Consider the following 26,005-nt stretch of genomic DNA (forward strand, 5'->3'; position numbering starts at 1 on the left):
AGAAGTCGCATTATAAAAAACGACACATTATTCCAAATTTTTACAAGATAAGAGAAACAATATATTTTTTATATTCTTTGAAATTTAGACTGCTTTAAAACGCAAAATTCATTTGCAGCTGTTTACTTTGTGAAAAATAATTGGAGGTAGAGATTAGCATAAAAGTATAAATTTGAATCATAATAATACTAAGAATGAAAAATATATTTAATATTTTAACTATATATCGATTTCAATTTTTCAAATATATCCTTTTCGAGTTGCTAGTACTTCAATGTGATGTTTACACACAAGTAAGCATAAAACTGCATTAAGAAAAAATAACTCAATGGAATTTTGAGGCAACGCTTAGATCAAAGGAATCCTATCCCTATCGATATCAAACAAAAACTATTGAAACAAAATGCAATTTAAATTTAAGTCCACATAGAGCCATTATGGAGGACACAATTGTGGAAAAATTCCTGTTTCTCTTTTCTTGGGCGAGCCCTTTCCTTTCTCACCCCTCATTCCTCCATAACGCCGGCACCATCACAATGCCCTATGCCTAAAGAAACCTTCGGGCTCTCAGATCCTGTGATATCCTTAAATGGCCGTTGTTGTCTCCCCTCCAATTCATCAAGATGTCGAAACTTGTAGGGGGAAAGAAATACGTCGACACCACTTTTGGTGCTGTAACACCCCTACGTGATTTTCAGTGCAAACCGAATTAGCATCGTTCGTTACCCTACGTTAAAATGCGTGCAGTGCACTTTAAAGACATCTATGGGGCTACGTCGAAATGCGCGTGGAATCCTTAGAGTGTTACAAAAACATAGATATGAGACTTTTCTGCTCAGTTTTGAAAAATCTACGCTTTTTTTTTTATTTCATAATTTATTTAGTTCAATTATTAGTTTTCAATGCTGTGACAATTTCACTATTTTATATTCTGCAGAAAAGACGTAATCCTTCATTACACTTTGGTTAAAAATAGCCTCACTATTATTTTTGTTTTCTCTCTTTAATTTTATCGTTTGAATCTTGAATCACAATCTTACGATACATTTTGTAATCATATTTAGAGACAAATTCAGTAAAGCGAGTTGTTAGAGTAAAAATTATAAATTAACTTTTAATTATTTTCTATCCTTTGGTATTCAATTTATTGAGTGTTCGGAAAGAATGAGAACTGCTACGGAGAACTCTTGCACGCACGAAACTCTGACGCCTCGGGAAAGGCCATCGATCGTGTTTACAAGCATACAAATGAGTGCAGTGTGCAAAGTTAATCTTCCATACCAAGTCCTTGGCATCTTTGCTGAGTGGGAAATTCATGGCAATGTATTCGGCGATGTCCTTGTGTCCGTACATGACGGCCTTGTGCAGGGGAGTCGCCCCAAGGGGGTCGCGGGCAAGGGCAAGCTTCTTGCGGTCTAGCAAAGTCTGAACATCCCGCAACCGGCCCCGCGCCACGGCCCGGTGGATCTCGTAAATCCTTTCCTGGAAAGGAAACAAAGCATTCAAATGAATCTCTGGCACTGAGAAATGATGAATTTCAAATGTGTGTTTCCTGTCGTTGGATCTAAAAGAAGACTATGCAATCATTCATGCTTTCCATTTTACGGAGAAAGAAAATGCAATCTGATGACGCCAATGGGATTGTCGATTGAATCAATACAAGGGAGGGCCCACGAGGCAGCATAGGAGAATAAAAAGTTTTCATGAATAAAAATAGATAGGCTCAAAAATGGGAGGGACGTAAGGTAAAACTCACCATATAAATGGGCACCATTTGAATAAAATCTCTGACGAGGGGGTTGGTAGCAGTTTCTCCGAGAAGACGATCCCCATGACCTTGGAGGACAAGCTCTTCGAGGGCTTCCAAGCTGCCATTAGCCAGCATTTCGCGAATCTGCATCCGCGTGCCCGCTGGTTCTGGAAAATCAAAATATTTGTTTCAGAATTTAAAAAGCTGTTATTTTCCATTTCAATCAGAATGTTCCAAATGACGCCCAAAAATCTCTTAAATTTCTTATCAATTCCTAAAATAATGAGTTTTCATTCAATAAATATTAATGAAAAAAATTTCATTATGGCGAACATTTCTTGATTTCCGTCCAGCGTAAAAGAAGGTTTAAAATTGCACCAGCGGATGATAGATGTTTCTCTTTCATAATTTTAACTTTCATCAATAAATTTTGAATCGATTTTCATATTTTAAAGAATTGTGAATTTTTAAAATAAATGAATATTTAATGTTTTATCTTATTATTTACTGCCATTAAGACAGAAATCTCATAGGTAACTCTCAAATCGAACGCGGCATTTCGTATGGTTGGAAAATATGGAACGTTCTATTCTGTTCTTTTAAGCGTCTGCACCCTTCAATGCAGCTCGAGAGGAGGTGAGAAAGCCGGAAGCGTGCGTGCACCTTTTTGATATCCGCTTTTGAGTTTTGCAGTGTGCAGTAGAAAATCAGACGCAAATTTTGGACTTTTTTGCCTTGGGCCCTTTGTGATTTCTCTTTTTTCATGTTTATGAAATCTCTTTTATGTTTATCAAATGTACAAATTTTATATTCAAGCTACATTTGAAATTTCAGTCTATTTTTATTTTTCCCAGCTGTCTCGAGCACAAAATTGTAGATTATGCTTAAAACATGTTTTTCGAACTCAGGAACGCGAAGATTCATTGAAAATTTTAAGTCCAATGTTTTGACGATTATAATATTTTTTCCTTGTTCTTCTTTCATGTACTAAAAAGTGAAAAGGCCAAAACTACAAATTTAATAAACTCCTTTGATACAAATTATGTAAAAGGTCTTAAACTTTTAAGAGAAAATTCATTTGGATTCTATGTAAATTCAGATTGGCGGGATTTAAATTCGATACAGACACTGCGCCGTTTTCCAGGAAAAGTAAACATTCATTTTGATATCAGACATAATCTGGTTCTCTTCTCTCTGAAAAGCGGCCGCAGAGGATGTTATGGGAATTTTCAATGAAACTATAGGGTTCAAAGATTTTTAATTATGATTGATATAACAATCAAAAAGCTGAATATAATGCCATTTTTTTTTTAAAAAATTTCACTTACTCACTAGACATTTTTCAAGCACAACTAAAACAGCAACTATTTAGCATGTTCAATTTTCGTAAAATATTTATGTAATATTGATTTGTAGAAAAGAATTTTCGAATATCAGATGACCTACGTGCGATTTCTCTTATTGTTTACGCCATCTTTGGCGACTACCTATTTGTATAGAATTAATGTTCATTAAAATTTGCATTTTAATACTTTATATAACTTGGTTTCCTTACCATCAAAATATCTTGTAGTTTCAAATTTTGGTAACTTCTATTACAGAAACCTTACACTGTTCTGTTCACTGTATCTCCCTATTTTCTGTCTACCCCGTTAAAATTTGAATATTAAATTCTTCTTGCATTTATTTTTTAGAACATATCACATTTCAAATTTATTTCATTTCATTAGACCCTTTATTTTATTTATAGATTTACTTTGCAATAAGAATTAACTCAGTCTTTGAATTTGAGCTTATCACCACGTGACGGCTACAAGTTTATAAGAACTCTTTTTTCCCATGCACGCTTAACGTGCTCGTGCAGGTTAAATTGTATTTTTATTTTACATGAGATAAATGTTTGGAAAATATAATGTAAATGTTGTTCAGTTGATTAAGAATAGACTTAATTTAGATACTAAAAATGAGTATAATTGAAAAAATAACATTTTTGAATTTTAAGATGATGTAAGAATTACTGCAACATTTTCAAACGTTATCGTGGAAAATCGAAATTTCGCTTCATTTTAAATTAATGAAAATAAAAAAAATATATTTTAAGTAAGGATTGTTCAATCAGCATGAAATCTCCTACACTCAAAAGAAACAATTCGCAAGGGTCGCTCATTTCATTACTGATTCACGACATTCTCAAATGATTGAAGATCCGTTTATAGATCCGCATTTGTTGGTGCAATTTAATAATTCTTTTCCCAAATAGGTATTTGAAAATAAGTCCAAGCGTAGATGGGGTCTTAAATTAAATCATAAGAGCTGGGCCAGTTCGAATATTTTCTCCAGTCTCCTGAATTTTCTATTAATAAAAAATAAGAATCATGTCTATAATTCAAATTTTATTCCAAGTCAAAGCTAAAAATCATGAGAAAACGAGTTGTTTTCCTTCATTGAGATTCACCTTATTTTGCGTTGTATAGTAGTAAAAAAAAAAAAAAAACTGAGCTACTAGATTTTATTCTGAAATTGTTCATCGTACAATCATAAAAAAAGGTGTTCATTTGAAAGGGTTTTAAAGTATCTTTAAAGATTTTTGGATTAAAAAAATTCGTAAGAGGCCGTCTTTATATAACTCTAATAATAATTATAATATATAGATAATTATTCTTTTAGATGTCTTTAGGAAGTACCAGCTTAATAATCGAAAATTTATATTGGAACATAATTTTTTATTCCATTTGTGATATTATATACAATAATACAGTAATTATAATTACGGCAGATGAATCTTATGAAGTTTGAGATTCATGTAAGAAATATTGTACACTTAAATAAATATCAATACATTTAAGCAAACACATGGCGTTTTTCTTGTTAGAAATTATGTAGTATATTATCCATAAATTGTTAAAAGAAATAATTTATCAGAATGCTTATAATTAAATAGTTACATCCTATGAAGTATTAATTTCCATTTTCCTGCAATTTCTTAAATTCTGTAAGTGACATTTTATGAGTCAAAAGTTCGGCCTATCGCAATGAGGCTGTCCTCCGCACTTAAGAGTGGCGACTATTCATAAAATGTGATGGAAATAGAATTTTTTCGCTTGGATTCCATATTTTGAATTTTTGAAATATATTTAACGTATTTTGCAAATATATTTGTATATTACAACAATGCAGAAAACGATATTGGTTTCGAGGAATACATGATCGGCAGCATTTCAAAGCCAAATAAAAAGCTATTCATATTTTTATAATTATATATAATAATTCTTATAACTATACCTCTTTTCAAATTTCTATTCATATGACAAGCAGCAAGATATATAATGAATTTAAGCTTATAAAAGGGCTACAATAATGGAAATTAAAATTGTGAATAAACATTTAGAGCAATGTTCTGTATTTTGCTTTTCACGTCTGTAGCATGCATATATCCAGTATACATGACTTTGGCAGGTAAGAAACATTTTCATAGAACACCAAGATACAGGTAAAACATAGATGAAATCAGCGAATAAAATGCACTACTTTTTTTCGTGTTTTTGAAATAAAGCGGTGTATCATTCCATGTTTGTTGATGAGTACTAAGAAGTGATAAACACTGATAAAGAAATGCAGGACCAAAGCGCAAAATAATTAAAACCAGTTCACTTTTTTTGCAGGATTTGTTTTAACATTCATTCACATTTCTTTTAAATATATCTAATTTTGTCTCTTTTACTCATACAACACCACTTTCCATTTTGGTGTCATGGAGGTTCAGGCGGAAATCTTTCAATGCTCTTGAATATTTGTTCTTTGAAAAGAATCCTCAAATATTCACTTTAAATATTTTGTCACGAATGGAATAACAAACGATTTTACTATATGGAATCAAGCTCTAAAGATGCTTTAAAAGTATGACAAAAATGAATATTACCAACGTCCAGAGAATATCTAATCTCACGCATCTAAATATGGAAACGCCTTAACAGAAAATGTCAACCGATGCAACACCGAAAGCTATTCATGACATGAAAAAAAAGGTGTTGCAATTGGAAATTTTAGAGCCGGTACAATTGTAAATGGGTAGACCTCCCCCCCCCCCCAAAAAAAAAAAAAAATTAGGTACGGCATCTTTTAGTGTCCATAACTACCTTTAAGATGGCATTTTTAGTTTTTCATGTGCGGCGGCAGATTGTAAATAAAACCGGGCTGCTCCTTCGGGACTGTGAAACTGAAAGGGAACTACCATTTCTTTATGACACTATTGTTTTCAAAGTGATTTTTTTTCCTCCAAAAATGACAATTGTTTTCAGCTTATTGATTACTATTTTCTCATGAATGGTGCATTAGCTATTAAAATAGCTGAATATATAAAAAAATTCCTCGATTCCAATTTTGTCATTAAAATGAGTTTCCTCCTGCTTTACTCACTTTCAGACTTCATTTTTCTAAATTCGAGATTTTCAATCATTTGGATTTTTCTTTTGAGTCTTTCAAATTATCCACGTCCCACTGCAATCAATAGGAAAAAATTTTTTTTTTTTTTTCTGTAAAACCAATCATTTTAAAGTCGCGTGCCTCTCACATTGGGTCGACCCGCTCCTTGAAAAATCTAAGTAGTAATGGATACTCACTTGCAGATCTGGCAATTATTTCTTTTTGGTTACCACCAGTGGGTTGAAAATGTTTGATTTTTATGTTTTTCGGTTTCCCCGTGTCCGTGCCTGCCTTGAGTGCCTGGATATCCATCTCGTCTTGAGCGTGCATGTAGTACTCGGGACGATTGCCGAACTGTCGTGAGAAAAATAAAATATGAAAAATTAAATGTACACTTTCATGAGTAGAGCAAAAACTTGTTTTAGAATATCTTCAGTTTACAAAAATGTGCTCGTACATTTCAAAATATGTGAACCATTTACAGTAGACTCCCGATTATCCGCGAGCGGGTTATCCGCGCCTGCCGCACTAAGTTTTTTTTTTTTTTTTTTTTTGCTTCCAAGCAAAGAGAAAATGCTTCCAAAGCAAGAAGCAAACACAAATGACTGATTTCTTTAAAAAGGTGTAGTTTTACAGTTATGCTTTTGTAATTACATAATACATTACAGTATTAAAACAGTACATATGTATTAATTTTTCTGTGTATCCTTGACGCCTCTCGTAAGTACAAAGCACTTTTCTGTTTTCATTACCAAAATGCATTTTAGGTTAGTTTTGAGTGATATACTAAAATATTAAGCGTTAGTTAAACATTTCCTGCTGTTTATTTTACGTTTTATTGTACATAAAACGATTTTTCAAAGTTAGAATGACTGTTTTGTCTTTTGCTATACCCGTTTTTAGCTTTTTTCGGATTATCCGCGATTTTTGTTATCCGCTGCGGCCGCGCCACCCAATTCCGCCGTTAATCGGGAGTGTACTGTAGTTTTAAAATCTGTGAGCTGTTCGGAACGAAAGGAAAGAGACTTCCACTAGCCAAAAACATTTTTCAGTTCAGCTTCCAACAAGATTGCTAATGTCCCGCGTGTCCTCGAACTTAAGACATTTTGATGCCAGGCAGTGAAATAGCATGGGCTGTATTACCGTTTAGGAATGAAGAATAAATAAATGTGTTAGCAAAACAACAGATTTGACGAATAGCATAAAGTTAAATGACCGAAGTCTGACAAGTACTCTCACATTCAGAATATTAATAACTTACAAAAAAAAAGTGTACCAAATAAAAAAATATGAAACATTTTCTTATACCTCGTAATTTATCAAATTGTTTTTTTACGAAAAAAAAATAGCGTTTATTTACTAAAAATAAAAGTTTTATCCAACAAAAAATAAACAAATCCTGAATTTTCCTTTGTATCTTCTAAATTGCTAGATCAACCAAGAATACATAAAACTGAATACTCTCATCTTCAGCGATAAGTTTTGGATAAAACGTTTGTTATTATTACCCAGTTAAGAAGCGATCGCGTGACATAGTATTATAAAGTTTTGTCTAAATATCTGATTTGCCGGATTACAATCCTATCAATGGGAATTGCAAACAGAAGACAGTACGATCGCAGTTAGATGACAGAATTTGAGCCCATCCTCGAAACTCTCACACTGCACTATAGTTTAGTTAACTTTCTTTTTTTAAAAAAATAACTCGACGGCTATTTTGGAATGGACCCTGAAATTTCGAACCGAAGTCAAATGATACAGGGCAGGAAACGAACTGACGTGTATTATATAAAGTGAAAAAATTAGTACCAAACTCCAGATTCATTTGTCAGATGGTTTTCAAACGCATCGGATTTTTGGTGAAAATCTGGACTGCTACAAACATTTTAAGCAAAAGCAAACACCTTAATTTTCATGAAAATTTATCATGAAATTGTACATACCGTAGTCATGGATATCTGTTGCTAATCTGTCATTCCTATTTATAATTCATTTTTACTTCTAATGTCAATTGGTGATCATATAGTACTAACACAAAATGAACTTCGAGCAAGAAATTTCACTGAAGCTCTCTTAATATCATTAAATAAAAGCAATTTTTAAAGTAAACTAAAAAAATTAATTTTCATCAATATGAATTTTTGAATCCTTAAATTATTATTTATTATTTTAAATATTGTCAAGTCTTGACACCAAATCTTCTAATATCCAAAACATATGATGCCATATGTATATAAACAAAAATTTAAAAGAAATTAATTAACTATATCATAATTAAGTTTTAAAAATATTAAATTATTGTAATTCTATTGAGAACATACAATTTTTGAACATTTCGGAATTCTAGTATATCAATCAAAAAATCGATTACAAAATTTCATATTTATAAACATGAAACAAATTAAATAATTTTAGAAAAAACAGTTTTTAAAACTTCATTTATACTAGTGTAATGAAAGGTAGAAATTATTTTCTACTTCTGAATTTGTAATTTATAATTCATCTTTACAAACATAAGGGAATCTCGGAATCAGTTTACTTCCAGATTTACTGTCGTCCGCAAGGAATGAATTATCAGCTGATCCATTCCTATCTCAATAGTTCTAAAAACATTAAAACAGTTTATTGTCACTAAGAACACGCAACTGTAAGAAATTACATATTTCAAGCAGATGAGAGAGTGAGTGAAGAATGGATTACAAAATTCCACATTTAAAAACACGTAATGGATGAAGTTAAATGAAATCTGATAAAAACCAATAAATACCCGCCAAGTTTATGCATCAGAAATGTATGTGACCAATCAGTTGCCAATTTCTGTCTAGCAGTTCTTTTGAGAACAATAATTAATGTCTGCTTCTAGAGACTCATGACGGAGAGAGAATGGAATTTCCGCTCCAGTCCAAAGGCCAGGCTTCTTTTTTGCTGCCCTATTCTCCAAAGAATACCGGAATATAAATCAGCGGCCGCACCCGTCAATTAAATCCGAGGGCTAAAAATGCAGCGCTCCTAATTTTGACTAATGGGATATTTTGTCTCGGATCTATTAATTGATTGCTTCTGGAAATGTCATGGATTTAATCCCCTTCAAAGCAGTCGTTTGGCTCTCGAGCTTGCTTTGCTTGCATAGTGGTGCTGATGAGGCTGAAACAATTTTGGGTTTTTTTGTTAGTGGTATTATGCCACATCTGGATTTTCCTTACATTTTTTTCTTCGTAAATATAGTCGAAATTTTTTTCTAAATACGCACCACTATAGCTACATTAAAATGTGTACTACCTTTTGTGTTACCTTGAAATTCTCGATTATAATTTACCTTACTACCAATTAGCACCGCTAATATGGTGTCAAAATTTAATTAAGTCATTAATTGTTAATTAAGTTCTGAATATATAGTAAAATATTTTGTTATGCCATGGAGAATCTAAATTGCTATTGAAAATACAAATTATCATGTAAAAAAAACATACACATGATAAACATTTCAAAATTTTAGCATATTTAAAAGTACCACGCAAATATCATGAAAATCTGTCTACTAATCTCACGGCAATCCAACAAAATGTGCAGATTATCATAACTTAAAATACTAGTGTACATCTATAAAACATATTCCATGCTGAAACGCCGAGTCGAATCACAACCACGAAAGAATGTTTCTGTGGTTGTCAGTAGGTTTTTATCGAACAGTTAAAAATTATTTCAATATCTGCATTTGTGTTTGGTCCTGCAGGAATGTTCTCTCAATTGCGATGCATTATTCTGTAGGAGTTCTATGATAATTTTGTGCGTTCGTCAAAATATAAAGTTTTAAATCAGTTTACCGTGCAACTTAAATTCTAGAGATCTCAGTGGACTTGCAGTTCAATGCTATTTTAACGTTTGGATTTAAAAAAAATAAACGTATCAAAAAAATATATATAATTTAAAATCCTAAACTGACATGTTTGTGCTGAATGCGGGGCCGCATTAAGGTCATTACCAAATAAAATGTCAATAAAATACGAGTTATAAAAACCTTTAAAATCAATTAACACTTTTAATCCCACAAAAAATAAATTACTTTTATAGTTATTGATAGTAATGAATTTATTTTTCTAAGACTCTGTTCCTATGCACTTGTGAGAACTCAGCACAACCTCCGTTATGCCTCTGTAAAGCGCATGTAGAAAGCATACTTTGTGATATGTCAAATGAAAAACTTACATTGACTTTTTTTCGGACAAAAATATTTGAGATATTGCAAATAGGATGGGCGGGCGGATAACGTTAAGAAACTTCTCATTATATTTTATTTTATTTTGTTAGTCAATAATAAACAAGTATATATATATATGTTACAGTGAAAACCCGAAATCAGTCAAAACGCGAATTAACTAGGGAAAAACGCGTTTTAACTGTCAGCGCTAGGAAGAACGCGAATTTACTAGGGAAGATGCGTTCTAACTGACAGCGCCAGGGAAAACCCGAATGACAGTGCTAAGGAGAACGGATTTTCTCTAGTTATTTTCGGTTTTGTCGAGTTAAAAGCGTACGAATCTAGATTTCTTGTTCAAATTTTCAAAACAAAGTGAAGTTGCCCAATTTTGTTCTTGTTGGAGCGTGTTTGTGCCGGTTGATTTATTTTCGATGAGTGAAGAAAATGTTAATGCTTTTTGCGCCAAAAAGTGGAAAAATAGATTTCTTGAACAATTACAATTGTTACAGAAAAAGCAGAATTAGACGTGATGAATAGAAAACTCTTTTATCTGATGTTGAAGAAGCAAAATCTGCTGCTCGTAAGTTTTGTTCATTACTGCAGATTAAAAAAGTTTCACATTCTTGAGATCAGTGGAATAAAAAAGTTGATTTCTTCAAATGATAACATCAAATATTATTCACCAGTTGAAAAAAATTTTGATGTCATCAAAAGTGCACATGTGGCCATATGACATGGTGGTAGAGACAGACTTAAAACTGAGATTTCAAGAAAATATGCTAACATAACCACTGAGATTATGCAAATTTTTTTATCAATGTGTGAAACATTTCAACAGAAAAAAAAATAGGAAAAGGACAGGTTTGGTTTCTAAAATTATCCTTCACTCAGAAATGAATTGTCGTTGCCAAGTGGATTTGATTCACATGCAACCTCAGGCAGATAATGAATTTAAGTTTAATATAGTTTAGCAGGACCATTTAATAAAATTTGTGTCACTACGACCCCTTCAGAGGGAAGAGGTTACGTTGATTACTTGACTTGCTTCATATCTTTTAGATATTTGGTGCTCCTTGCATACTGCAATCTGATAATGGAAGAGAGTTTGTAAATTCAGTTATAGAGCAGCTACGTATGTATTATTAAGAATTGAAGATGGTTCATGGGAAACCTCGTCGCAGCCAATTGCAGGGTTTGATTGACAGGGCCAACCAAGACAGAAAATATGTTGGCTTCATGGATGAAAGATAATAAAACTACAAAGTGGTCCTATGGTCTTCGCTTTGTCCAATTCATGAAAAACAGAGTTCTACATTCAGGAATTAAACAATCACCTTACAAGGCTATGTTTGGGATTGAACCAAGAATTCGAATGACAACCTCAACTTTGTCATCAGATATTATAAAATATATCGAAGACGAGGATGAATTTCAGAAATTTTTCGAGAATATGAATGCAGAAGAACAAAAAATTGAACAAGCACAATCAAGGGAGCATATGCTTGCTAATAAGTCGACCAACATTTTTCTAATTAGGGAGGAAGTCAAAGAAAATTTAATAAAGCAAGCCAAACGAATAAAAAAAGATCTCCGATACAACACATTCTGAGGATGATATTGGAGGTAATGTTGTTGTTCCCATTCCAGATGTTGATAGAGCAAGTGAATAGAGATTGGTGAAATCTCATCTGTGTGTGCTTGAAAAAAATAAAGATGGTCTGTACAAAATTGGTACGAAAGATGGAGTTTTGAACGAACGGTATTCGAGGTAAGAAATGACATTTAAACTTGATTCGTTTAGTATTTATTCAATAAATATAATTTATTCAATTTATATAAACTTTAAATTATTTCATAAGTATTTATACAGTAGATTATATCTATTCAGGGTGCAAGTTTGAAACAAAAGTTTATCATATTTCCTGATTTTTAGATATGAATTCGATGTATCGCATCAAATTTTCTTGACAAAAGAACAAGTACCGAATCAGGAAATTACTCTGAGAACAGCAGCAAGAAAAAGAGCTATGGAAATGTGCAAAGGTTCGCCACTGTTCTTGTAAAAAACACTGTTCTTCAAAGAGATGTTTATATATGAAAAATGATTCTCTTAGCAACTCTAAGTGGTGTCATAGTAGTTTGTTTGCCTTGTCAAAATAAATAATCTGTAATAACAGTACTGCTTTAAACAAGAAAAGTATTTTTAAAAGTACTGCAAAGAAAGTATTTTTCCTTCAATGATAAGATTTTAACTCAAATACTGTTTTACTAAGTATAATTTAATATAATAATTTTGGATAGAGGCAAATAATTTTGTTTAACAAATCAGTCAAAACACGAATAAAACGGTTATCCCTAGCGCTGCTAGTGAGAACGCATTTTTCCTTGTTAATTCGGGTTTCCCCAGGCGCTGCCAGTCAGAACGCGTTTTCCCTAGTTCATTCGGGTTCTCCCTGGTGATGTCAGTTAGAACGCGTTTTCACTAGTGAATTCGCGTTTTGACTGATTTCTGGTTTTCACTGTAACATATATATATATATATATATATATATATATATGCTGATTGCCAATTTTCAACAGCACTAAAAATATGAGTGGAAGTGAATGACCCTAGAAGCATAAGAACAGCGTATACGAAGATCTTCTATTCCGAAGCAAACATTTTAAAATTAAATAGCAAAATTAGGTAAAAACTAGATTACTATTGAAAAGATTTATTGAATCAAAATACTATTGAAAAATGTTTTTAAAAAATAAAAATTCACATTTTTTTCCCCCTTAAGCATAAAAGCTATTGAATATATGATTTAAATTAAATAATATTAGACAAATTCCATCTGGTCTTTACCTTCGTTTGACATGGCGCTGTTTAGATGTTCATTTCCTAGAATGAAGCACATTGAGAAGGGGGGCGGCTTTCAGTTTCATGGGAGAGAGAAACAAATTATAAATCAAATTTGAGGAAACCATACTATGGATTTCTTTTACTGAAATGGAAATAAGTTTAGGGGGGGGAGGGTAGAGCAATAGCGGTTTTGATACTTTGTTTCATATTTTTATGCAATGAAGTTCTTTGCCTCACAGGTCCCTCATCTTCTTCCTTGAAATCAGTTTGCTCAGAATGGGAAGTTTATTATGAACTGCAATGACTGAAAAACATTGGCATCTTGCGATTAAAGTAGTTGAAATGCCTTTTTTTTTTTTTTTTGTTCACCATGAGAACGAAAGATTGAATTCTTTTTCCCAATAATCCATTATTTGTTAATTTCGCACCATTGTATTCGCGGTTCGTTATTTCTAATATATTTCTTAAGAATTTCCGTCCAGTGTCTTTTTAATTTCCTTTCCGATAATCTGAAATGATATCTTACAACATCCGTGGCTTTGACGTCGGCTCCGTGATCCAGAAGCATCTTGTAAATCTCTCCGCCATCCGAGAGCACAGCGGCGTAGTGCAGAGGCGTCCGACCCCGCTGAAAAATCAAAGCAAGAATTAATCCTACTGACTCTTTAAATCGTAAGGGTGCAGGGAAAAACTAAAATAGTATTCTTTTTTAATTCAGCATACGGATGATTATCATAGTTTATAAAAAGCAAATGGAATGAACTTTGCTTTAAACCATAGTGAAGTTGAATAAATGACTGTTGTGCTAAGTTATGCATAATTCATAATAATTCTTATATAAAAAAAATTATGAGTAGAAACTAAAATTTATTTTAGTTAAAAATTTATATGACTAAACAAATAAATTTTAAAAGATTAAAGCAATTATAGAAAGACTGAAATAAGTATTTTTTTTATTATAGATATGCAAAAGTGTGCGTATACACACACTATATATGTGCGTGTGTGTGTGTGTTACAGTAAAAACCCAAAATCAGTCAAAACGTGAATGAACTAGGGAAAACGCGTTCTAACTGACAGCGCCAGAGAAAACCCGGATTCACTAGGGAAAACGTGTTCTAACTGACAGCGCCAGGGAAAACCCGAATGACAGCGCTAAGGAGAACGGATTTTCTCTAGTTATTTTCGGTTTTGTCGAGTTAAAAGCGTACGAATCTAGATTTCTTGTTCGTGAAATTTTCAAAACAAAGTGAAGTTGCCCAATTTTATTCTTGTTGGAGCGTGTTTGTGCCGGTTGATTTATTTTTGATGAGTGAAGAAAATGTTAATGCTTTTTGCGCCAAAAAGTGGAAAAATAGATTTCTTGAACAATTACAATTGTTACAGAAAAAGCAGAATTAGACGTGATGAATAGAAAACTCTTTTATCTGATGTTGAAGAAGCAAAATCTACTGCTCGTAAATTTTGTTCATTACTGCAGATTAAAAAAGTTTCACATTCTTGAGATCAGTGGAATAAAAAAGTTGATTTCTTCAAATGATAACATCAAATATTATTCACCAGTTGAAAAAATTTTTGATGTCATCAAAAGTGCACATGTGGCCATATGACATGGTGGTAGAGACAGACTTAAAACTGAGATTTCAAGAAAATATGCTAACATAACCACTGAGATTATGCAAATTTTTTTATCAATGTGTGAAACACGTCAACAGAAAAAAAAATAGGAAAAGGATAGTTTTGGTTTCTAAACCTATCATTTACTCAGAAATAAGTAGTCGCTGACAAGTGGATTTGATAAACATGCAAGCTCAGGCAAATAATGAATTTAAGTTTATTATGGCTTACCAGACCATTTAATAAAATTTGTGTTACTACGACCCCTTCAGAAGGAAGAGGTTACGTTAATTACTTGACTTGCTTCATATCTTTTAGATATTTGGGGCTCCTTGCATACTGCAATCTGATAATGGAAAAGAGTTTGTAAATTCAGTTATAGAGCAGCTACGTATGTATTATTAAGAATTGAAGATAGTTCATGGGAAACCTCGTATATATATATATATATATATATATATATATATATATATATATATATATATATATATATATATATATATATATATATATATATATATATATATATATATATAACATCATAGTATTTAGAAAGCGCAAAGGCAGCTAAATCTAAACGACAGAGGAATTGAGACAAATTAATAAAAACCAAGTTAGTAGGAAAATCAAATTAAACCAAATGAAAAAAAAAAAAATCCGGCCTGAAGACTTTTTCAAGGTTCACCTTCAGGAATTTTTCTGTGAAGGAATGCAAATTAAACAGTCAAATAAGGATTCCTCGTGACCCGAAAATCCCCTGAAATTAGGCCCAAGAGATATACCCTTTTAACAGAAAGGAAAATACAAAACAATAAATTAGAAGAATACACCCACTAATAAGCAAAAATACAATAACAAAAATAACAATAATAATAAAAACACCATATAATAACACTGAAACCAGTAATGCAACAAAAAGGAAAGCACATACCAGCAGCAGGCAAAGAAATTTTAAGCTATCGATTGCGATTCCCGCTTTTTTAACACTCCCAAGCTAACGCATTTAAGGTAAAAAACAAATGTATGTTCCCAGCGCCATCTATTGAGTGATCTAATATGCAAGGAAACTTCTATTTTTTTTTTTTAGGTAAAGGGTTAATCCGAAATCACACTTTGTTTAATCAAAAAGTTGATGTTACAGTAGTTTTTTGGAAATCCATTATTAATTAAAATTTTAATGAGGTTATTTGATGTTTCAATATAGGAATTTTTATTATTGCAAACCCTTTTGGTCTTGTTAAATTGTGAGAAAATTAAATTTTTAAAAATTTTAGAATTTAGATTGGAATGATAATTAAGAGAATTAATGGAACGAGGAACTAAATTTAGATTAAGAGAAAAAATAAACCATCATAAAATTTTACTTTTTATTGGTAAAGATTTGGATATTTTTATTGCTAAATTATCTAGGAAATACCATTGGCCTGCTGAAGATTTCGGAGAAAGGAAAGTGATTATTTTAGAGGAAATTAAAATAAAAATGAATACTGATATTGACAGATCTAAAGAACGCTTAATTTATTTTAGAAAAACATTAAAAAACGAAATAAAAAATTTAAAAGAAAAATTTGTTATTACAGTAATAGATAAAATCAGCAAATAATTACTGTTTAATTTGTAAATATTATTATAAAGAATTTTTAATTAATGAATATAATTCTAAAGCAACTTATAATTTAAGGAACACCGGGAAAAAGAAATTAGATTAAAAAAAATTAAGACTTGCTCTCTAAACTATCCTTATTTATTCCCAACAGTTAAATTTCGTAAAAATCCATTAAAATTCAGATTCGTGACTTGTAGCACTGGCAGTTATAATTCCTATACGGGATAAAATTTCTTTAAATACTTAAAAATTATCCTGGACAAAATCAAAGATGAAGACAATTTTATAATTTCTAGTAACAAAGAAGTACTGGATTTTCTTAAAGATAACAACATTAATAAACTTAATACTTATGATTTTGAAAATTTATACACCAATCTACCTCATGAAAAATTATTAAAAGTCTGTACTTTTTTATATGGCGAATATTTAAAGGAAGATGTTATTCCTAAGAATAACTGACTAGAGTTATGTAATTTTAATATTACTGAAAATTACGTTTTTAATGGAATTAATTTTTATAAACAAATAAAGGGCATTCCAATGGGAACAGTTTTCTCAAGTGCTTTAGCTCAGCGTTTCTCAACCTTTCAGTATTCGTGGCCCAGTTTTCAATCATAATTTTCAACTCGCCCCCCCCCCCGCTTATAATAAATAGTATACAACAATAATGTATATTGAGTATTTTGCATTCTGTTTTTAAATTATTTTTAACTAACTGCCAGAAAAAGAGTAAAAGCGAGCCAACATTGGCGAGAAACCACGTCTGGCATTTTGCAAAGCGGGCATTGAACAGATGAAGCGAATGAAAGCGGAGAAAATTTAAATATTATATTTGAAATGAAAGCAAAACAGGTAGATAATGTTAAAAGAATATGAAGATAGAAAACTTCGTTAGTGGGAGTTAATCTAGACGGGGTGAGCTAAATTTAGAAACTGGGAATACATTTTTTCGAATAATAAAAGAAATCAAATAGAAGCATGACTAAACAAAAGAGAAAAAAATAAGTAATGTTTGTGGAAGAGAATCCACACGACCGATGCCGTCTCGAGCATGCGCAGATGTTTTCTCATAGGAAGAAGGAAAATGTTTGATAACGCAAGTTTCAATTCCAGGCAGTCTATTCCACCTTCTATCGCTATCGAATATATCATGAATGTGTATGTTATATATGTTTTCGTATTAATTGCAATTCACCACACTAAATATTTACGGAGCAGATTTATGCAGACTCATGGATAAATTTTTAAGCGAAAGTAAGCGAGCAGTAGACGACAGTGAAGCATCAACAAGTGCACAGACGAGCGTGGTTAAGAAAATAAAATCAAGAAAATATTCTCAAGAATGTTTAAATTTTAGGTTTACCAGTACTGAAGTAAATGAAGAAGAAGGCCCCTGTGTATTATTTGCTCAAAAATGTTGGCCGCAGGCAGCATGAAACCTAAAAAACTTAAACGACATTTGGAAGCACTTCATAGTGAGTACGTCAACAAATCCAGAGAATTCTTAGAATTAAAATTAAAATCATATAAAAAGCAAAAATTATTTTTTAAAGAAATTTTGTCTGTGAATAAAAAAGCTTTAATTGCATCTTATAAAGTTTCATATGAAATAGCCAGATGTCAAAAACCTCCCACCATTGGTGAAGAGCTTATGTAAAAACTATGTTTGGAGATAATTTTTCAAAACAATTGCAGTCTGTGCCTGTTTCCAATGATACTGTTGCTCGTCGAATTGGTGATATAGCTGAAGATGTATAGTGTCAGCTTTTCTCGAAGTTGCGTGACAAATTGTTTTCAATACAGCTTGATGAAGCAACAGATAGTAATAAAGATGCTCATTTAATTGCCTATGTTCGATTTTGTGATAATATGTCAGTAGTAGAAGAACTACTTTTCTGCAAACCAATAGAACTCAAAACAACAGCCCTAGAATTATTTGCTATTTTAAATGATTATATGAAGGAGGCAAACATAGAACGGAATATGCACCGATGGTGCCCGTTCAATGTCCGGAAGATTCCAAGGTATACAAGCACTTGTAAAACAAAAATCGCCTCAGTGCGTCTGGACACATTGCAGCACGGCAAAATTGAGAGAGGCTATTTCTAATATTAAGCCTTCCTTCGAAAAACTTTGCTCTGCAATATGTCCCCAGGAAGTCACTAAAAGTTATTAAATTAGTTTTAATTTAGTATGTTTTGATTAAGTAAGTTGTTTTACTTTAATAAGTTATTTAATATGTCGAAATGTTACCTGTTTTCTATGTGTATGTGTGCTTTCCTTTCAGTAAGTTAATCAATTTTTTTTAAATAATATTTTCTTTTGGATATTCTCGCGCCCCCTAGGGGGGCGCGCCCCACAGGTTGAGAATCGCTGCTTTAGCTAATATTTTCCTACATTACTGTGAGAAAAAAAATAATTTAATATAATTTAATAAACGGGTGAAGGTATATTGATGACTTAATTTGATAAACTTAGACAATACTAATATTGTTACTAATTGCTATCCAAAAGATTTAATTTTAATAGAAACAAATAAAAATCAATTTGAGGCTACCTTTCTGGATTTAAAAATCGAAACTGCAAATTATGATAAAACAATAGTTGGTATCTACGATAAAAGGGATGAATTCAACTTTAAAATAACAAAACTTTGTAATTATAATTCAAATCTAAACTCTAAAAGTTTCCAAAATCTAATTTTCTCACAATTTAACAGGACCAAAAGGGTTTGCAATAATAAAAATTCCTATATTGAAGCATCAAATAACCTCATTAAAAATTTAATTAATAATGAATTTAAAGAAACTACTGTAATATTAACTTTTTGATTAAACAAGGTATGATTTGGGATTAATCCGTTACATAAAATAAAAATAGAATTTTCCTTGCATATTAGATCACTCAATAGATGGCGCTGGGAACCTACAATAGTTTTTTACCTTAAATGCGTTAGCTTGGGGTGTTAAAAAAGCGGGAATCGCAATCGATAGCTTAAAATTTCATTGCCTGCTGCTGGTATGTGCTTTCCTTTTTGTTGCATTACTGGTTTAAGTGTTATTATATGGTATTTTTGTTATTATTTTTATTTTTGTTATTGTATTTTTGCTTATTAGTGGATGTATTCTTCTAATTTGTTGTTTTGTATTTTCCTTTCTGTTAAAATGGCATATCTCTTGGGCCTAATTTCAGGGGATTTTCGGGTCACGAGGAATCATTATTAGACTGTCTAATCGGCATTCCTTCACAGAAAAAATCCCTTTTTTTGAATCCCTGTCTGAGTGTGACCCTTGAAAAAGTCTTCAGGCCGGATTCTTTTTTTATTTGGTTTAATTTGATTTTCCTACTAACTTGATTTTTATTACTTTGTGTATATATACTTATAATAAAGCTCAATGTGTGTGTGTTGGCGCTCTACAGGCCAGGTCATTTGATATACAGCTACCAAATTTGGTACATGTATACCTTAGAGGTCGGGAATGTGCACCTGGGGTCCCTTCTTTTGAAATTTTAATTATTAATTAAAAACTAACTTTCCCGCCAAAAAAATCTTCCATTTTCCCCACCGCCAAATGAGTAAGGCTTCGGTGTTTTTTTTTCTCCCAACAGTAATGAGGCTAGGGTTAACATTTTTCGTCGGATTGTTTCAAACAATTCTGTTTATTTTCTTAATGTTTTATGCATTTCAAAATTAAACATTGTTAATTAATTCCTGCTTCAGATTCATTCTGTAGTACTTTTGAATTAAAATAACACAGAATAAAGGAAATTAAAGATGTCTAATCTGCATAGCGTTACCCCAACTGGCGTAGAAAAATTCACGCATTTGCGTTGCCGTAACTGGCGAAAAAAATTCACGCATGCGCATTGTGTTCTGATTGTTGTCATGACAACCATTATCAACGGATGATTTAAATATTTTTAGGTTAGTTGCATGCTTTTGTAAGTAAATTGTATTTATTTTAGTTATATATTTTTTGTATATGCTTATAGTTTTAAGTACATCGTTTTTTAAGTAGTTTTTTTAACCTGTTTTCAATGATTTAAATTATTTTAAGTTAGTTGCATACTTTTGTAATTAAACTGTATTTATGTTAGTTATATATTTTTTGTATATGCTTATAGTTTTAAGTACATCGTTTTTTAAGTAGTTTTTTTAAACCTGTTTTCGACCGATTATTTTAAACGATTCATTTTATTTTCTTAGTGTTTGATGCATTTAAAATTAAACATTGTTAATTAATTGATCTGTTCATGATGAATCTGAGAAAATTTTATTGACAAATTCTTGAGATTTTACATAAATTAAGAAAGATATTCTTTAGTGCCCATAAAGTTTAAACGCTCAGTGACTCTATTATCAGTAATCATATTATTAAAAAAAAATGCTTTGTTTCAGTAAAAAATATTATTATATTAATTGCAGATTAATCATTTACACTTTAATTTAAAGCATAAATTTTACGAGGGGTAACAGAAAATGAGAAAGATACATATCACGTTATGACTGAAGGCCTGATTATATATATGAGTGAATTATATGACTATCAAAATTTGAAGTTTTAAAATATTTTGCTGAAGAGTCTATTAAAGTTGGAATTGCGTAAATTATTTAATGGTACACCGGAGTTTTAACCCCTGCTTGGCGCAATTTTTAAAAATCGGCAACAACGGCCTTGCGAAATGTTCAAAAGCAAAGGAGCAGATGTTCAATTATAGTGCATAATAAAGATTGCCAGCTTTGGCGCGTTATCGCAACTTGGCGAAGAAGGGGGTTAAACTCCGGCTCAACCTATTTAGTTATTAAAATTTAAACGAACATAAAGATTGGCGAACCGGCTGGTCGCCAAAGGCGGCTAGTATATATATATATTGACGTCCCATCCAACAGCTTATTTCTACACGCGCATTTAATTAAGGATAAACATATTCTAATCGGGAAAATGATTTAATTGATGAGGTGAATTATATTTTATATTGCTTGAGTCAATAAGTGATTAGGAAAAAAGTTAGGAAAATTAGTTCCTTATACAACCCCCGATCCTACTAATCATATTTAGTAAAATATTCTTGAGATTACAACATTTGTAACTAAAATTTATTAGTAGGCTTCTAAAATTAATCAACTTACAAATAATGAAAATCTTCATTTTAAATGAAATTTGCAGTTGAATCCGCTGCCTCAGCGGTGATAAGGGATCATTGAACGTTGAATTTAGGTATTATTGTGTTGTTAAGCTTTGAGACTTTCGAAAACTTTACATGAATAAATATTACTAGATAATATTTTTAATATATAATTACTTCCAATTTGTTAGCCAATAATTTACTAGCCAATTTGTTCTTCAGTTTTATTTAATTAGTTTTTAATCTTTGTTTTATTTAAAGAACAACCACTCATTTGCGGAAATTAACTTTTTCTATGATTACTGTGATAAATTCAGCAAAATATTTAAACTTTGTGTTTAAAATTGTGAAATATTTTGTATCAATAAGAAAATTAAGGACTTAAGAATTTTTTTTTTTTTATCTTAGAAGGAATTTACAGCACTTTTATTCGTTAGAAGATAAGGCCCACGTCCCTCCGAAGTTGAGATTGCAGTGAAGACGGAATTCGAAAGATTTTTACTATTTTCAGAACTTGACTCATTTGAATTTCCTCCTACTCAAGGCTCTGGCTATCGTACAATTCGTAAACAATCTTTAAATAACTTTAAAACTTAATTTGTCATTCATTCCGCATATAAATAAAACAGCAAAATGAAACACAAATGAACAATAATTCGACTGTAATAGGATAAATCTAACATGAAGAAACATTTCTCCTTAAAAACAAATTTCCATGAAAAATGATTTTATTTAAAAACAATTGCATGATCAAATCCTTATATATATATCTTTATCTATTTTAAATCCTAATTAACTTCCTATTTTTTAAGTTTTCTATAAGCAAATATTACTTTATATTCTAAAATTATTTTTTTCCACTGATACTTAAGATTCTCTTCCCTAAATCGAAATGTGTCAAAGAAATCAGTATAAGAATCTATTAGTAAAAACTCCATGACAAAAACAACGCTCTTGTGTTCTGGTTCGAACAGATATGTTTCGCCTTTCGTCCCTATATTCAAACCATATATACCCTATCGTGGGGAAAAAATGAAGTTAATTAGTTAAGCTCGGTTAATTCCAATACAAAAATGTATATATACAGAGAGAGAGAGGGGGGGGGGGAAGGTTATTAGAAACGATTCCTTAACATTATCAATGTGACAAAGTGAATGTTTTTATTATCAGTTGATTTAACATATATGGACTCGAAGCTTCGTGAAGAGTTCTAAATGCACAAAGAGAATTAAGAATGAAAGTTTTACCAGTCAGTGGGAAGAATCTTGAACTTGTGTGTATATCAAATCTATAATTGTCTGCAGTCCGAGTCGAATACATCTATATTATACAGGGTGTCACAAAAACCTTGACCGTTGGTTTTATTCCTTCAATATTGATCGTATACATATACTGTAAAATACAAAGCTGCATATAAAAAGTGCAAAATGTTACGAAATCGATTAAAATTTTCAGGGGATTAAACTTTAAAAAAATACAAAATTTAAATTTTTATACAGACCCCATACAAAAAATTCCCAGTGAGTAAACTGTGCCCCATCTTCTAATAAGGCCATGCACAAAATTTCAGAATTTTACTATGAAAATTCTCAAAGATATGTTAAAATAAATTTCGAGAAGGATCAATCACAAATTAAAAAGAAAAATGTTTACAGCTTCAGTGCCGATGACGTGACGGAGGAATGCATCATAAGAAAATTAAATATGCTTCATATCTTTAATTTTAAATACAAATTTTAAAATCTATGCCTTCTGAAAAATACTTTAAAATTTTATAACATGAATTACAGAATATAACTTAAAAATAGCACAATCAGTGAACTTGTAAAAAATCTTATGTAATCTTTCATTAAAGTAATCTTTCCTTTAAATTATGTAATCTTTCCTTTAAAGTATTATTTCTACAAATCTTTAATAACTTTGAACAAATAAATAGTAAAATTATAATTTATTTATTCAATCATGACTTTCTTTATTAATTTTTGTACGATCAATACAACACGAACCTCGGACTTGAGTTTTCCTCTTTGGGAACTCATATCCAGGCATCGAAAAGTGGTTAAAGTCAGCATTTATGTAGTTTCATATCTTTGAGATATTTTGTGATAAAATGCTGAAATTTCGTACATGACCTTATTAAAGGATGTAGCATATTTTACTCACTGGGAATTTTTTTTGTACGGGGTCTGTATAAAAATTCAAATTTTGTATTTTTAAAGCTTAAACCCCTGAAAACTTTAATTGATTTCATTGCAATTTTCACCTTTTTTTTACGCAACTTTGTAATTTACAGTATATGTCTACAATCAATATTTCAGAAATAAAAGCCGCGGTCAAGGTTTTTGAGATACCCTGCAGCGAATACATCTGGAAACTGACGCCATATATTTATTAAAAAGCAGCCTTTCAGAATATAATAAATACACTATCTAAGTAAAGGTGGTTATGAAAATAATGAAAATACTATATATATATATATATATATTCTGGTCGTATGTGTTAACTTTATTGATGTTCTGTAATTCGCGAATTTTTTTGAAAAGCGTAAAATGTCGGACCTATCAGAATTCAGACTCCAAATTGTAGGAGCCTGTCTGGCTGGAGCAAGTGTGACCGAAACATCCTGACGTTTACGCGTTTCTAGAGGTACGAATGTTAAAGTTATGCTAACATACACACAGCGCGGCAAGATAAGCTCGGCAAAGCAAAAAAGCGGGTGGAAAGAGACGCTCAGTGCAAGACGTGTATTGAAGAGGATTGTAATGTCTAAAAAGCGAACAATTGCAGCAAAAGTGACCGCAGGGCTCAATCCACATCTGGATTCTCCAGAGTCTGTCACTACAGTTAGAAGGCATCTTCATAAATAGAACATTTATGGTATGGCAGCAATTCCCAAACCACTTGTCACAGGTGTTAATGGTAAATGTCGTCTATGATGTCACACTCGCAAAACCTGGTCGATTGATAAATGGAAGAAAGTAATATGGCCTAACGAATCGTGTTTCACACTTTTCCTTACAATAGGATAGTTGCACGTTTGGAGGATACCTGCACAAGCATATTTTCGTGATTGTCTCCTTTCAGCTGTCAAGCATGGAGGCGCATCTATCATGATATGGGCAGCCATGTCGTGGTTTTCTGCTGGGGCCAATCGTAATTCTGAAATTTAATAGAGAAATTTTAGCTGACCAGGTCAACCCTATGATGGAAACTTTGTTTCCTGCAAGAGATGGAATTTCCCAGGATGATAATGCACCTATCCATACAGCGAGACTTGTTCACTCATGGTTTGATGAACACGAGGATAAAGTTAAACCTCCGCTTTGACCACATAGTCACTCGACCTCAATATAAATCAAACTTTATGGTCTATTTTAGAGCTTTCAATGCGGAAACGACATCCGCCAACGGCAGACCTTTGGCAATATCTCAAGGAGGAACGGTACAATATTCCCCCAAACATTATTCAACACTTGTATGAATTGATTCCTAGGCGAATCCAAGCTGTATTACATGCAAAATGTGGTCCTACACCCTACTAATAAAGAATTCTTTATAATTCTAAGGTGTTTCCTTTATTTTGATAGCCACCATAGTTTTAATTGTGGTAGATCGACCTTTACAAACAGTCTAATAAGATATTTACGAGACCGGCGTATCGCTTGCAGCAAAAACATAGATGAAAATTAAATGTATTTTTAAGTGTCGATGGCCAAGTAGTTCTTTTTAAGTTCCATGCAATAATCTTAAATGAATACATTATCAGATGATCCTAAAAAATTTTAAAGCTTAACCTCATTAGATATTTTTACAGTCACAGCTACAGGTACAGGATTGGTTACAGGAATGGCCAATGGAAGGTATCAGTTCAATTGGGTAAATAATTTCACGTGAACATGAAGCAATGTTTGGATGGGAGGAACCATTTTGTGATTGAGAAGAGCACATCGCGTTATTGGAAGCAAAGAAAACCACACTGTTCATGGTGTGCCTGCTGCTAGATCCCTTTTTTGACATTCTTAATGAGAAGGGATACAGATCAAATTCTTTAGAAATATCCTCAGAAAGAAAGACTTACGTGGTCTCTGGCGTGCACGACGGAGGGATATCTGTCCAGGAGATAGTCGATGATTGGCCTCTGCGAGAAGAGAACAGCCTTGTGCATGGGACTGGCCCCCAGATGATCGCGGCAGAAAGCCAGCTTCTTCCGGTCGATGAGGTGCTGCACTTCCCGGAGATTGCCCGTGCTCACTGCCTTGTGTATCTCGTCGATCTTACTCTATGGGGGAAAAATATCGTTATTGATGGCTATTGAGAAAGAAAATTTTTTTCTGGCACTCTTGCTTGGCGCAATATTTTTTGAATAGGTCATGTATAAAATTTCAGAATTTTAGCATGAAAATTCTCAAAGATATGTTAAAATAAATTTCGAGAAGG

At 31.9% G+C, this 26,005-nt stretch overlaps 1 protein-coding gene across 4 annotated transcripts in view; it reads right to left on the reverse strand.

Moving 5' to 3' along the window:
* LOC129965901 (uncharacterized) overlaps positions 1–26,005 on the reverse strand; it is a 142,197-nt gene that overhangs the window by 85,880 nt on the left and 30,312 nt on the right. For all 4 annotated transcript variants that reach the window (XM_056080172.1, XM_056080173.1, XM_056080174.1 and 1 more), the window contains 5 exons: positions 25,647–25,847; positions 13,742–13,843; positions 6,370–6,526; positions 1,757–1,917; positions 1,282–1,482 (listed from right to left, as the gene is read on the reverse strand). In XM_056080172.1, coding sequence (XP_055936147.1) covers positions 1,282–1,482; positions 1,757–1,917; positions 6,370–6,526; positions 13,742–13,843; positions 25,647–25,847 — 822 coding nt within the window. The remainder of the gene's footprint in view (positions 1–1,281; positions 1,483–1,756; positions 1,918–6,369; positions 6,527–13,741; positions 13,844–25,646; positions 25,848–26,005) is intronic.

This window comes from Argiope bruennichi, chromosome 4, assembly GCF_947563725.1.
Source record: "Argiope bruennichi chromosome 4, qqArgBrue1.1, whole genome shotgun sequence".
Lineage (NCBI taxonomy): Eukaryota > Metazoa > Arthropoda > Arachnida > Araneae > Araneidae > Argiope > Argiope bruennichi.